The sequence below is a fragment of the Oncorhynchus clarkii genome, chromosome 21 (assembly GCF_045791955.1).
Source record: "Oncorhynchus clarkii lewisi isolate Uvic-CL-2024 chromosome 21, UVic_Ocla_1.0, whole genome shotgun sequence".
NCBI lineage: Eukaryota > Metazoa > Chordata > Actinopteri > Salmoniformes > Salmonidae > Oncorhynchus > Oncorhynchus clarkii.
This window is the reverse complement of record NC_092167.1, coordinates 17,585,065-17,599,704: the sequence shown is the minus strand read 5'-3', so window position 1 is coordinate 17,599,704 and position 14,640 is coordinate 17,585,065. Positions and strand designations below refer to the sequence as shown.

At 43.7% G+C, this 14,640-nt stretch overlaps 1 protein-coding gene across 1 annotated transcript in view; it reads left to right on the top strand.

Moving 5' to 3' along the window:
* Positions 1 to 5,822: 5,822 nt before the first annotated feature.
* The window catches only part of LOC139379344 (protein bicaudal D homolog 1-like), a 41,925-nt gene continuing 33,107 nt past the window's right edge, over positions 5,823 to 14,640 (top strand). The window contains exon 1 of the mRNA XM_071122152.1: positions 5,823 to 6,418. Coding sequence (XP_070978253.1) covers positions 6,203 to 6,418 — 216 coding nt within the window. The 5' untranslated portion in view covers positions 5,823 to 6,202. The remainder of the gene's footprint in view (positions 6,419 to 14,640) is intronic.

Sequence of the window (14,640 nt, the reverse complement as noted above, 5' to 3'; positions counted from 1 at the left end):
CACGGAGCACCAATAAATCCATGATTAAAAAATGGAAAGAATATGGCACCACAACAAACCTTCCAAGAGAGGGCCGCCCACCAAAACTCACAGACCAGGCAAGGAGGGCATTAATCAGAGAGGCAACAAAGAGACCAAAGATAACCCTGAAGGAGCTGCAAAGATCCACAGCGGAGATTGGTGTATCTGTCCATAGGACCACTTTAAGCCGTACACTCCACAGAGCTGGGCTTTATGGAAGAGTGGCCAGAAAAAAAAGCCATTGCTTAAAGAATAAACTCAGCAAACACGTTTGGTGTTAGCCAAAAGGCATGTGGGAGACTCCCCAAACATATGGAAGAAGGTACTCTGGTCAGATTTTTGGCCATCAAGAAAAATGCTACGTCTGGCGCAAACCCAACACCTCTCAACCCCCCGAGAACACCATCCCCACAGTGAAACATGGTGGTGGCAGCATCATTCTGTGGTGATGTTTTTCATTGGCAGGGACTGTGAAACTGGTCAGAATTGAAGGATTGATGGATGGCACTAAATACAGGGAAATTCTTGAGGGAAACCTGTTTCGGTCTTCCAGAGATTTCAGACTGGGACGGAGGTTCACCTTCCAGTAGGACAATGACCCTAAGCATACTGCTAAAGCAACACTCGAGTGGTTTAAGGGGAAACATTTAAATGTCTTGGAATGGCCTAGTTCAAAGCCCAGATCTCAATCCAACTGAGAATCTGTGCTATCTTAAAGACTGCTGTACACCAGTGGAACCCATCCAACTAGAAGGAACTGGAGCAGTTTTGCCTTGAAGAATGGGCAAAAATCCCAGTGGCTAGATGTGCTAAACTTATAGAGACATACCCCAAGAGACTTGCAGCTGTAACTGCTGCAGAGGTGGCTCTGCAAAGTATTGACTTTGGGGGGTGGATAGTTATGCACACTCAAGTAAAAAATGTTTGGTCTTATTTCTTGTTTGTTTCACAATGAAAAATATTTTGCATCATCTAAGTGGTAGGCATGTTGTGTAAATCAAATGATACTAACCCCCCCAAAACATTGATTTCAATTCCAGGTTGTAAGGCAACAAAATAGGAAAAATGACAAGGGGGGTGAATACTTTCGCAAGTCACTGTAAAGGTTTCTCAACTCCAGTCCTAGGGAAACAACTGGTCAATGGCTTGATGATTAGTTGAATTGAATTGAATCGGGTGTGTAAGAGTCAATGAATGGGCTGGAGTAAACACGTGCAGCCCTGTGCTGTGAGGCCTCAGGGCTGGTGTTGAGGAAATATTGAAAAATATTTGAAAAATATTTCAGTGAGGTGGTTTGTTCCATCCTTCACCTGAACAGGTTAGAAAAATCTGTAGCCTATTTACGATGGCGGTCTTGCCTTGACTCAACAACAATTCTTCCCTCTCCTGAACTTTTGACCCCCACTTATCTGTATTTTCAGGCGCTTAGCATTCGGGTGAACCCTGTGTTATAACAGTCTTATCAGACGAGCTAAGATGTGTCCCCGTCCACAGGCTAACGTTAGAACACACACACACACCAGTTTGGCCAAAGGCTGGCAGATTTTTGGGGGTGTTATTGAATTTTCCAAGAATTTGTTTGGTGTGTTTCCGAAATGCCTGAAGTGCTGAGCTTTAACCAACGTCCAAAGTTCAAAGTCATGCATTCCAAATGGAGGAACATTTCATTTTTATTTTACAGTTCTGTTTAACTGGTTTATTATGGTGTGAACAGTGAGTGGTACGCTGTATATATATATATATACAGTGCCTTGCGAAAGTATTCGGCCCCCTTGAACTTTGCGACCTTTTGCCACATTTCAGGCTTCAAACATAAAGATATAAAACTGTATTTTTTTGTGAAGAATCAACAACAAGTGGGACACAATCATGAAGTGGAACGACATTTATTGGATATTTCAAACTTTTTCAACAAATCAAAAACTGAAAAATTGGGCGTGCAAAATTATTCAGCCCCTTTACTTTCAGTGCAGAAAACTCTCTCCAGAAGTTCAGTGAGGATCTCTGAATGATCCAATGTTGACCTAAATGACTAATGATGATAAATACAATCCACCTGTGTGTAATCAAGTCTCCGTATAAATACACCTGCACTGTGATAGTCTCAGAGGTCCGTTAAAAGCGCAGAGAGCATCATGAAGAACAAGGAACACACCAGGCAGGTCCGAGATACTGTTGTGAAGAAGTTTAAAGCCGGATTTGGATACAAAAAGATTTCCCAAGCTTTAAACATCCCAAGGAGCACTGTGCAAGCGATAATATTGAAATGGAAGGAGTATCAGACCACTGCAAATCTACCAAGACCTGGCCGTCCCTCTAAACTTTCAGCTCATACAAGGAGAAGACTGATCAGAGATGCAGCCAAGAGGCCCATGATCACTCTGGATGAACTGCAGAGATCTACAGCTGAGGTGGGAGACTCTGTCCATAGGACAACAATCAGTCGTATATTGCACAAATCTGGCCTTTATGGAAGAGTGGCAAGAAGAAAGCCATTTCTTAAAGATATCCATAAAAAAGTGTTGTTTAAAGTTTGCCACAAGCCACCTGGGAGACACACCAAACATGTGGAAGCAGGTACTCTGGTCAGATGAAACCAAAATTGAACTTTTTGGCAACAATGCAAGACGTTATGTTTGGCGTAAAAGCAACACAGCTCAACACCCTGAACACACCATCCCCACTGTCAAACATGGTGGTGGCAGCATCATGGTTTGGGCCTGCTTTTCTTCAGCAGGGATAGGGAAGATGGTTAAAATTGATGAGAAGATGGATGGAGCCAAATACAGGACCATTCTGGAAGAAAACCTGATGGAGTCTGCAAAAGACCTGAGACTGGGACGGAGATTTGTCTTCCAACAAGACAATGATCCAAAACATAAAGCAAAATCTACAATGGAATGGTTCAAAAATAAACATATCCAGGTGTTAGAATGGCCAAGTCAAAGTCCAGACCTGAATCCAATCGAGAATCTGTGGAAAGAACTGAAAACTGCTGTTCACAAATGCTCTCCATCCAACCTCACTGAGCTCGAGCTGTTTTGCAAGGAGGAATGGGAAAAAATGTCAGTCTCTCGATGTGCAAAACTGATAGAGACATACCCCAAGCGACTTACAGCTGTAATCGCAGCAAAAGGTGGCGCTACAAAGTATTAACTTAAGGGGGCTGAATAATTTTGCACGCCCAATTTTTCAGTTTTTGATTTCTTAAAAAAGTTTGAAATATCCAATAAATGTCGTTCCACTTCATGATTGTGTCCCACTTGTTGTTGATTCTTCACAAAAAAATACAGTTTTATATCTTTATGTTTGAAGCCTGAAATGTGGCAAAAGGTCGCAAAGTTCAAGGGGGCCGAATACTTTCGCAAGGCACTGTATATATTAATGTATTTATTTATTTTTGAAATAAATGTGCTTGTTGCTATATCATTTCATTTTCAAATGTATATCAGGAAACAATAAAAATAGCTAATGGACTGAAGTAGGCTACTGAAAGCTGATAAATTCAAACTCGTATTTTAAAATAAATTGGACATATATTTTGATGAGCTTGGCATGGGTGTCCTCTTGTGGTTCAATAAGGGTGTCACAGCTGTGAGACCTTATTGCTGTGTTCCTGGTTTGAACAGGTGGTGGTGCTGTAGGACTTAGAATAAGCTACTGTGGAGATGCTATCTCCACTTTCGTTTCCTCTCCTGGCTCAAACATGACATTGTTTCCTGTCATCTTTCTCACTATGATTTGTATTAGAGGCCTATCTGGAGCAACTTATAAATGAGCATCATAGGGGCATTGCAGTTGACTAAAATATAGTAGGCTAAAATATACCAGGGATCCCAATAGGGAACATATACAGTGCCTTCGGAAAGTATTCAGACCCCCTTGACTGTTTAATTAAAAAATGTTTTCCTCCTCCTCAATCTACACACAATACCCCATAATGATAAACAGGTTAATGAATGTTTTGCCCAAAAATATAAATAAAAAAATGAAATATCACATTTACATAAGTATTCAGACCCTTTACTCAGTACTTTGGTGAAGCACCTTTGGCAGCGATTACTACAGCTTTGAGTCTTCTTGGGTATGACGCTACAAGGTTGGCACATCTGTATTTGGGGAGTTTCTCCCGTTCTTCTCTGAAGATCCTCTCAAGCGCTATCAGATTGGATGGGGAGTGTTGCTGCACAGCTATTTTCAGGTCTATCCAGAGATATTCGACCGGGTTCAAGTCCAGGCTCTGGCTGGGCCACTCAAGGACATTAACAGACTTGTCCAGAAGCAACTCCTGCATTGTCTTGACTGTGTGCTTAGGGTCGTTGTCCTGTTGGAAGGTGAATCTTGTCCCCAGGCTGAGGTCCCTGAGCGCTCTGGAACAGGTTTTCATTAAGGATCTCTCGGTACTTTGCTCCGTTATTCTTTCCCTCGAACCTGACTAATCTCCCAGGCCCTGCCGCTGAAAAACATCCCCATAGCATGATGCTGCCACCACCATGCCTCACTGTAGGGATGGTGTCATGTTTCCTCCAGATGTGACACTTGGCATTCACGCCAAAGAGTTTAAACTTGGTTTCATCAGAATCTTGTTTCTCATGGTCAGAGATTTTTTAGGTGCCTTTTGGCAAACTCCAAGCGGACTGTCATGTGCCTTTTACTGAGGAGTGACTTCCGTCTGGCCGCTCTACCATAAAGGCCTGATTGGTGGAGTGCTGCAGAGACATTTGTCCTTCTGGAATGTTCTCCCATCTCCACAGAGGAACTCTAGAGCTCTATCAGAGTGACCATCGGGTTCTTGGTCACCTCCCTGACCAAGGCCATTCTCTCTCGTTTGCTCAGTTTGGCTGGGTGGCCACCTGTAGGAAGTGTCTTGATGGTTCCAAACTTCTTCCATTTAAGAATGACGGAGGCCACTCTGTAGAGAGATTAAAGTAGACGGCACGCGTCAAAATGATTGATTGAATTGTTGGACGCTCAATCATTTTGACGCGTGCCGTCTACTTTAATCTCTCTCTCTCTGTTCATGGGGACCTTCAATCATGCAGACATGTTTTTGGTACCCTTCCCCAGATCTGTGCCTTGACACAATCCTGTCTCGGAGCTCTACGGACAATTCCTTCAAACTCATGGCTTGGTTTTTGCTCTGACATGCCGACTGTGGGACCTTATGTAGACAGGTGTGTGCCCTTACAAATCATGTCCAATCAATAGATTTACCACAGGTGAACTCCAATCAAGTTGTAGAAACATCTGAAGGATGATCAATGGAAACAGGATGCCCCCGAGCTCAATTTTGAGTGTCATAGCAAAGGGTCTGAATACTTTTGTAAATATGTTTTTATTTTTAAATACATTTGCAAACATTTCTAAAAACATGTGTTTGCTTTGTCATGGGGGTACTGTGTGTAGATTGCTGATGAATTGTTTTTGTTGAATCCATTTGAGTTTAATGCTGTAACATAACAAACTGTGGGAAAAGTAAAGGGGTCTGAATACTTTCCGAAGGCACTGTATAGGGACTATATATGGGGACATATCAGGGGTCCTTGGGTGAAAAGGATTGGAAACCCCTGGTGGAAGGGGATGATGGTATAAAACAAATGATCAGGCCTATATCTTTCCTGCCACGTTAGTTTATTAATAACCGTGATCACCAACGGTGAAGAAGGGTTGTAAAAGCAACAGATGTCATCACCAACATAAACATGGTCCTCCTTGTCTGTGGACCGGCCCAGCGTGACGAGCAGTATTCATACGGTACAGCAGAGGGAGAGATGTGCGGGTGAACGGTCGACGTCACAGCCATTGGCAGCAGAAGGATGGGCGAGAGTTGTGTGTACCTTGCCGCTGCTTCATGGCAATAGAGAGAGATGGCGTCCGCATCCCGATGAATAAGCAAAAAAAGAAGAGGAGAAAGGGTGATGCTGGACCCTACTACGCCTAGAGGGGAAACCGTTCAATTCAACACATCAGCTATGGAGGGATTCATCTCTCTTTCACAATCATTTCGCTCCGGGGATGTTAACGCCCTTTTCATGCGTTTTTAAACTCCTCGTCTGATTCCTTCCAACGGGGGTGTGGGGATTGTTGTCCGGTAGGCTACATCTGTTTTCTTCCTCCGCTTCTCTGCCCATCCGACGCAGGGGCGAGGAGAAGAGGAGAGAAGGGGAAGAGAGGGAGAGCGATGGCTGCTGGAGGAGGATGCGGGGAGACGGTGGAACATTGCCGGGCAGAGGTGGAACGTTTGACCCGTGAGCTGGCGGAGGCGAACCGGGAGAAGATCCGGGCTGCGGAGTGCGGTCTGGTGGTTCTGGAGGAGAACCAGACCCTGAAGCAGCAATATTCGGATCTAGAGGCCGAGCAAGAGGCGCTCCGACAGGAGCTGGAGCAGCTACAAGAGGTATCAACCACTTAAAACACGCTATTAAATAACACCCTAAGTTAACCATAAACATTGGCCTATGTGATATAAGTTCAGTGCTTCCTAGAAATGTATTCGTTAACATGCATTTATTAGTTAGCCTCCAAATCCAACTTCCTTCTGCCCCCCCAGGCGGGTAGGCTACATCCCTTCCAAGGAATGCGTGATGTCAGCAAGATTAGGGCAGGCCCCCCCTCCCGCCTCACCCACAGAAGTTGGCACCAGTCAGACACCACACAGCGGGTCTGAGTCTGTCAGAGATACACAGTCCTCAGCAGAGAACTAGGAGGGGACGGAGAGGTCTTTGTTGTCCGAGCAGGGAGTAGCGTAGTAACTTGATGCTATGCGCAAGTCTGACGCGCAGGTATGGGTTTTCCAAGGTGTGCTAATGATGCGCATTTTGGTGCAATGGAATATCATATGTTTGCTGTGGTAGGCTACTTTGTGTGTGTAGATGGATGTAAACTATGGTTGTTATTATGTGTCAAACAGCTTTTGCATGCCTATTTTAACAGATTTTTAAAGAGATACTGAATTCTGCAATACACTTGAACGCCTATGGGGGGAAGTGTTATCCGTCTATTCAAAAAGTAGGTCTGTGGAACATTGTGTAAGTTATACAGTACTTAGTACCACCGTAGTACACAATTCCCTATCTGGCTGGCAGACTCACTAAGTGCTAAGTGGCACACCCACATTTGGGTTAGTCATGTCCTACTCTTAAGAGTCACACCTCTAAAATAATTAGAGGAGGACAGTGCTCTCTCTCCTCTCCTCTGTTACTCTCTTCCTCTCGCTCTCTCTCTCTCTCACTTTTCTCCCTGTCCTCTGTTCTCATATTATTATTTTCTCTCTCTCTCTCTCTCTCTCTCTCTCTCTCTCTCTCTATCCTTTGTTCTCTGCTCAGAATTGGTGTCTGTCTCTCTTCTTCCCCACATCTTTTTGTCTGACTGTTCCCAGTGAGCATGTGCTTCACAGTAAATCAGTTAGTATTTGCAAATTCACTAGAGTTTGATATCAAAACAAAACAACATTACAAAGCAAATCAAGGGCATCATCAAGCCTGATGGAACTTGATTTAACCAGAATGCTATATTACTGGTCTAATCAAAGCAAGCCTTTTCACCTTTACACTACATATAATCATAATATATATTTCTCCATCAGACCTGGGTTCAAATACATTTGTATATGAGTATCTGGTGTAAAAGTTTTTTAAAAATCTGAGTATTTGAGTATTTTCAAATACACAGCCCAAAACAAGTACCTTTTTTTGTATAAACCAAATAGTCGACCAAATACTCATTTCAAATACTATTTTCAAATACCTGGGTAAATGCATGAGAGTGTATTTGAGTCAGTGTACTGTATTTGCATTTTTCAAATACTTTCCAAGAGTATTTCCAAATATATTAAAATTACTTTTCTTTCCCAAGTATGTTCTTCACTACCATGGTTGGTCATTTATTCCTGTTCATTTCAATAATCAATTCATGCTAATTAGCTACACTGTGCCAAGGTGTAATATTTTTTTTTACAAATACTTTGTCGATCTGCAACAAACAGTGCTTTCTTTGCCATATGGAACCCTATGGCAGTATTCATTCACTGGTTTGTTAGCTATAATACAGACGGGTGTGTCTGTAGGCAGCTGAGGATGCATTTACAGTAACTGAAGGTCAGTGTGTGTGTGTGTGTGTGTGTGTGTGTGTGTGTGTGTGTGTGTGTGTGTGTGTGTGTGTGTGTGTGTGTGTGTGTGTGTGTGTGTGTGTGTGTGTGTGTGTGTGTGTGTGTGTGTGTGTGTGTGTGTGTGTGTGTGTGGATTTGGCATACATTCTGGAGTTCTATTAGATTGGTTTGGACGTGGTGTAGGCAGCCAACAATGAAGGCATGCCTGTGACTTGTCCACTCTGGATATGTCATATGCATGGCAACAATAACGACACACAGTGAGGCCATTTTAAGACATCTCAGGTCAGTTTAAACCGTGTGTATTTAGATGTCAATCAGCTCAGCATTTGCTGTAGTACCCCGTCTTCCACTCTCTCTATCTCCCCCTCTCTTTCCCCCCCACCTGATTCTGTTTTCTGTGATACTGTGAAGGACATCACACTGCTTGCTGAAAAGCTATATATTCACTGGTGCAAGTGGGGACACTTCAGGTTGAGGAGTAAGTTTCACACATCCCCATTTGCGACACCACCCCCAGTTCTCTTCTCTATTTCTCTCTGTCCCCCTTCTGCTCCTCTCCACCCTCTCCCCCTTCTGCTCCTCTCCTCCTCTCTCCCCCTCTCCTCTCCTCCTCTCTCCCCCTCTCCTCTCCTCCTCACTCCCCCTCTCCTCTCCACCCTCTCCCCCTCTCCTCTCCACCCTCTCCCCCGCTCCTCTTCTCCTCTCTCCCCTGCTCCTCTCCTCCTCTCTCCCCCTCTCCTCTCCTCCTCTCTCCCCCTCTCCTCTCCTCCTCTCTCCCCCTCTCCTCTCTCCCCCTCTCCTCTCCTCTCTCCCCCTCTCCTCTCCTCCTCTCTCCCCCTCTAATCTCCACCCTCTCCCCCTCTCCTCTCCTCCTCTCTCCCCCTCTCCTCTCCTCCTCTCTCCCCCTCTCCTCTCCTCCTCTCTCCCCCTCTCCTCTCCTCCTCTCTCCGCCGCTCCTCTCCACCCTCTCCCCCTCTCCTCTCCTCTCCTCCTCTCACCCCCTCTCCTCCTCTCTCCCCCTCTCCCCTCTCCTCTCCACCCGCTCCTCTCCTCCTCTCTCCTCCTCTCTCCCCCTTGGCCATGGCCACTGATCCTTAGAGAAAGTCTTCATCTGGTCTAGGTTTCCATCAGAGTCAGCTCAATACCTAATTTCATCTCAATTAACTCCTATCGATCACTAGGTTTCTCAGGCATACCGCTGCTACTGGGGAAAGGGCTAAACTGGACCATTTGTTGACAGTTATCTCACGTCGCTGTAATACAAGGTTTTCCTTACCACTTTGAGAATAGGTAGATGTCCTACCTTTACTAGTCCTGTGGGTAGTAGTCTTCCACACGGTGGTCTGGTCCAGTTGGGAAAAGCCATCATAGCTGAAGTAACTGAATGAACTCTCACTTCGTAAACTGAAGCTTTGATTGGTTTATTGGGGCTTGGTTGGCTTTGGGGTGCAGGGTTATACTTGGGACATATGGCAGTATGCAGGGTTAGTACCTGCTAAAATTGGAAGTATCAAACAACCACTTCTATAGGTTTTTCTTGATGTGTTGTGAGCTGGACTACTCTGTTCCTCATTGCTCAAATCCGTTTTGTCACCAAAGCCCCATATACTACCCACCATTGCGACCTGTACGCGCTCGTTGGCTGGCCCTCGCTTCATACTCGTCGCCAAACCGACTGGCTCCATGTCATCTACAAGACCCTGCTAGGTAAAGTCCCCCCTTATCTCAGCTCGCTGGTCACCATAGCATCTCCCACCTGTAGCACCCGCTCCAGCAGGTATATCTCTCTAGTCACCCCCAAAACCAATTCTTTCTTTGGCCGCCTCTCCTTCCAGTTCTCTGCTGCCAATGACTGGAACGAACTACAAAAATCTCTGAAACTGGAAACACTTATCTCCCTCACTAGCTTTAAGCACCAACTGTCAGAGCAGCTCACAGATTACTGCACCTGTACATAGCCCACCTATAATTTAGCCCTAACAACTACCTCTTTCCCAACTGTATTTAATTAATTAATTAATTTTGCTCCTTTGCACCCCATTATTTTTATTTCTACTTTGCACATTCTTCCATTGCAAAACTACCATTCCAGTGTTTTACTTGCTATATTGTATTTACTTTGCCACCATGGCCTTTTTTGCCTTTACCTCCCTTCTCACCTCATTTGCTCACATTGTATATAGACTTGTTTATACTGTATTATTGACTGTATGTTTGTTTTACTCCATGTGTAACTCTGTGTCGTTGTATCTGTCAAACTGCTTTGCTTTATCTTGGCCAGGTCGCAATTGTAAATGAGAACTTGTTCTCAACTTGCCTACCTGGTTAAATAAAGGTAAAATAAAATAAATAAATAAAAATTTAGACCAGGTTCAGTTCAGAAGGAAAGCTACTTTAGCACAGACATGCATGCTGGAAACAGTCCACCGTTACCACCGTGTTCCCTCTCTGAGCTTTACTGGAAACAGTCCACCATGACCACCGTGTTCCCTCTCTGAGCTTTACTGGAAACAGTCCACCATGACCACCATGTTCCCTCTCTGAGCTTTACTGGAAACAGTCCACCATGACCACCATGTTCCCTCTCTGAGCTTTACTGGAAACAGTCCACCATGACCATCGTGTTCCCTCTCTGAGCTTTACTGGAAACAGTCCACCATGACCACCGTGTTCCCTCTCTGAGCTTTACCGGAAACAGTCCACCATGACCATCGTGTTCCCTCTCTGAGCTTTACTGGAAACAGTCCACCATGACCACCGTGTTCCCTCTCTGAGCTTTACAGGAAACAGTCCACCATGACCATCGTGTTCCCTCTGTGAGCTTTACCGGAAACAGTCCACCATGACCATCGTGTTCCCTCTGTGAGCTTTACCGGAAACAGTCCACCATGACCACCGTGTTCCCTCTCTGAGCTTTACTGGAAACAGTCCACCATGACCACCGTGTTCCCTCTCTGAGCTTTACTGGAAACAGTCCACCATGACCACCGTGTTCCCTCTCTGAGCTTTACTGGAAACAGTCCACCATGACCACCGTGTTCCCTCTCTGAGCTTTACTGGAAACAGTCCACCATGACCATCGTGTTCCCTCTGTGAGCTTTACCGGAAACAGTCCACCATGACCATCGTGTTCCCTTTCTGAGCTTTACTGGAAACAGTCCACCATGACCACCGTGTTCCCTCTCTGAGCTTTACTGGAAACAGTCCACCATGACCATCGTGTTCCCTCTGTGAGCTTTACCGGAAACAGTCCACCATGACCATCGTGTTCCCTTTCTGAGCTTTACTGGAAACAGTCCACCATGACCACCGTGTTCCTTCTCTGTCCACCATGACTTTCCTGGATGAAAGGGCAAAAGAGAGACTCTGTCATAAATGATTCATCATAGCATCAAATCAAATCTAATTTTATTTGTCACATACACATGGTTAGCAGATGTTAATGCGAGTGTAGCGAAATGCTTGTGCTTCTAGCATGCTTTGCTTTCATCGTGGTAGTGTTGTGCTAGACTGTCAGTGTTATTTAATGGGAATGTACAAGCCTGATTGGTAGTTATCAACTCAATTACCTCACAAGGTCTTCTCAGTGTACAGGTAGCAGGAGTCAGTGTATCTAAGCACTATTGGGTCTGCAAACCTTTCATCACGAATTGCTATCAGCAGGTTTGATGAAAGGATGCTCATGAAAAAGCAAAGGAAAAAGATCACTTTTGGTGGTGGTCGTGGTACATAATGAGTCACAGATTGATTTGTTAATCAATGGAATGGACATTTCTAATTACAAAGGTTCAATTGATAAAATTACAAAATGTAATGACACATTTGTGATGTATAATTTATTTCTTCAAGAGAATGTCCAGGTGTCAAGTGGTTATGCTAGATATTTCCCTTAGCCAAAATGAAGCCTGCATTTTAAACCACCATTTTCTAATTCAGACATTAACCTACAATGACATTAGTCTGTCTTCTGCTCTTCTGATTCTAAAACATTAGGTAATTGAGTCCTGGTATAATGTAATCTAATAGCCATTGGTTAACAGCAGGATATGACCCAGAAGGACCAGCCTTGGCAATAAAGATCTACTGACTACTTAATCAGCTTGCTCCACAGTAGCCCATTAGATTGGTTTTGACGGGAGGTATATTTAGGCTCCACTCATGTTATTTATTTGCTTTGGGAACATAACGTACACTCACTCCATCCAGGAATTGGTGCATTCATTTGTTCATTGGAAGTGGTTTTCAAAGAGTAGGTTATAGTACTATGTAGTACAGTGAGCTCCAGAAGTATTGGGACAGTGACCATTCTTTTGTTTTGGCTCTGTACTCCAGCACTTTAAAATGATACAATTACTATGAGGTTAAAGTGTAGACGGTCAGCTTTCATTTTAGATTATCTTGTGTTCAGTAGAAATGGAATGGGAAATTCTGTTTTGTGTCGTGTTGGAGTCGCTTTTATTGTAATTAAGAATCATTCATGTGGATGCTACCCAGTGGTGACCCATTATTCAGGGCAGAGCCCCACCTGTTTTGAGACAACACTTTTAGGTAAAAAAAAGTGCCTGTTTTGCTTATTATTTTGGCATTAATATGTGTCAAATATCAGTTTGCAAACAATGTAAAAACAAATAAAAATGTCATTGAGTTAATAAAGCCGCATACAAACGTGTTCTCATTTTTGCTTTCTTGAGTAAGGCAGCTCCAAAATGCAGGTGTTTCAGCCTAGCTCAGTGCTTTCTGTGGTGGTGGGGCAAGCCAGCAGAAAATACAGAGTGTTGCGCCTGATTGGCTCAGTTTTCTGTCATGATTGGCTCAGTTTTCTGTTACCCATGGGACATTACGTCATCCCCAATTCAAGGTTAGAGCTCGAAAAATGTTGCCCCTTGGGTTCTGCCATAGAGTTAATATTAGAAGTGCCCGTCCAAGAAGGCTCAAGGTCATTGGTTACAGATAGAATGACATCAAATCACATTATATCTACAGTAGCTTTGATTGGACTGATCATGTCAAAGTGCCAAAGTCTTAGCTAGCTGTCATCACCATGAATCAAGTGACAATCAAAACTTTTTCAGTCCTTTCATATGAAGAGAAATTATAGATAAAACGTCTGGGTGCTGATCGGCCATTGGACATAAACATTACACAACAAGTTGGAAATCGCAAATTCAACAATGAGGGGTTTGGGAAGGAATCAGTGGCTAACTGTGAGTTCAAGACAACTGGGAACTTGGGGAAAAAAGGAGCTACGGCTGGGATAATGCGTTTTGAACAGTCATTCAACTCGGAATTGTACGTTCAGCATCTTTCTCTTTGATGACAACATTTGCCCAATGAAGGACCGCCTCGCCACTTTCCTGTTCAATCCAAATCAAATCAAATCAAATGTATTTGTCACATACATACACATGGTTAGCAGATGTTAATGCGAGTGTAGCGAAATGCTTGTGCTTCTAGTTCCGACAATGCAGTAATAACCAACGAGTAATCTACGGTAACCTAACAATTCCAAAACTACTACCTTACACACACAAGTATAAAGGGATAAAGAATATGTACATAAAGATGTGAATGAGTGATGGTACAGAACGGCATAGGCAAGATGCAGTAGATGGTATCGAGTACATATGAGATGAGTAATGTAGGGTATGTAAACAAAGTGGCATAGATAAAGAGGCTAGTGATACATGTATTACATAAAGATGCAGTAGATGATATAGAGTACAGTATATACATATATATATGAGATGAGTAATGTAGGATATGTAAAGGATGTTAAGTAGCATTGTTTAAAGTGGCTAGTGATATATTTTCCATCAATTTCCATTATTAAAGTGGCTGTAGTTGAGTCAGTGTGTTGGCAGCAGCCACTCAATGTTAGTGGTGGCTGTTTAACAGTCTGATGGCCTTGAGATTGAAGCTGTTTTTCAGTCTCTCGGTCCCAGCTTTGATGCACCTGTACTGACCTCGCCTTCTGGATGATAGCGGGGTGAACAGGCAGTGGCTCGGGTGGTTGTTGTCATTGATGATCTCTATGGCCTTCCTGTGACATCGGGTGGTCACAACGTGAGTCCAAAAATATGTTGCGCTGCGTCAAACATTTTATGGGATGCCAGAGAGATATGTATACTGTAGCTAAAGTAATACTAAGTGTATGTTGTGTAGTATGCTGTTCTTAGCCCATGTACCTCACCTTAATAATTTGGTTTATTTTCACCAACGCGGTATTGTAAACACATCGTTCGTGGCCGGTGTCTGCTTGTTTGCCTATAACCTGTTTTTAGAGAAATGTAATCATCGAATATTGTAAGAGCTTTCATTGTCTGTTTATATGTTAGAACGGCCCATGTTCTGAGTTCTGTCGCTGTACATTTCAAAAGTGCTGAACAAATAGTTGTATTTACTACGTCGGTCGTCTCTCGCTCATTAATGTCTTAATCGAAATTACGGATTGCCTCTTATCCGCTTGTCGTCTCCTTATGCCATAGTGTGTACATCTCAAATTGTCGGTA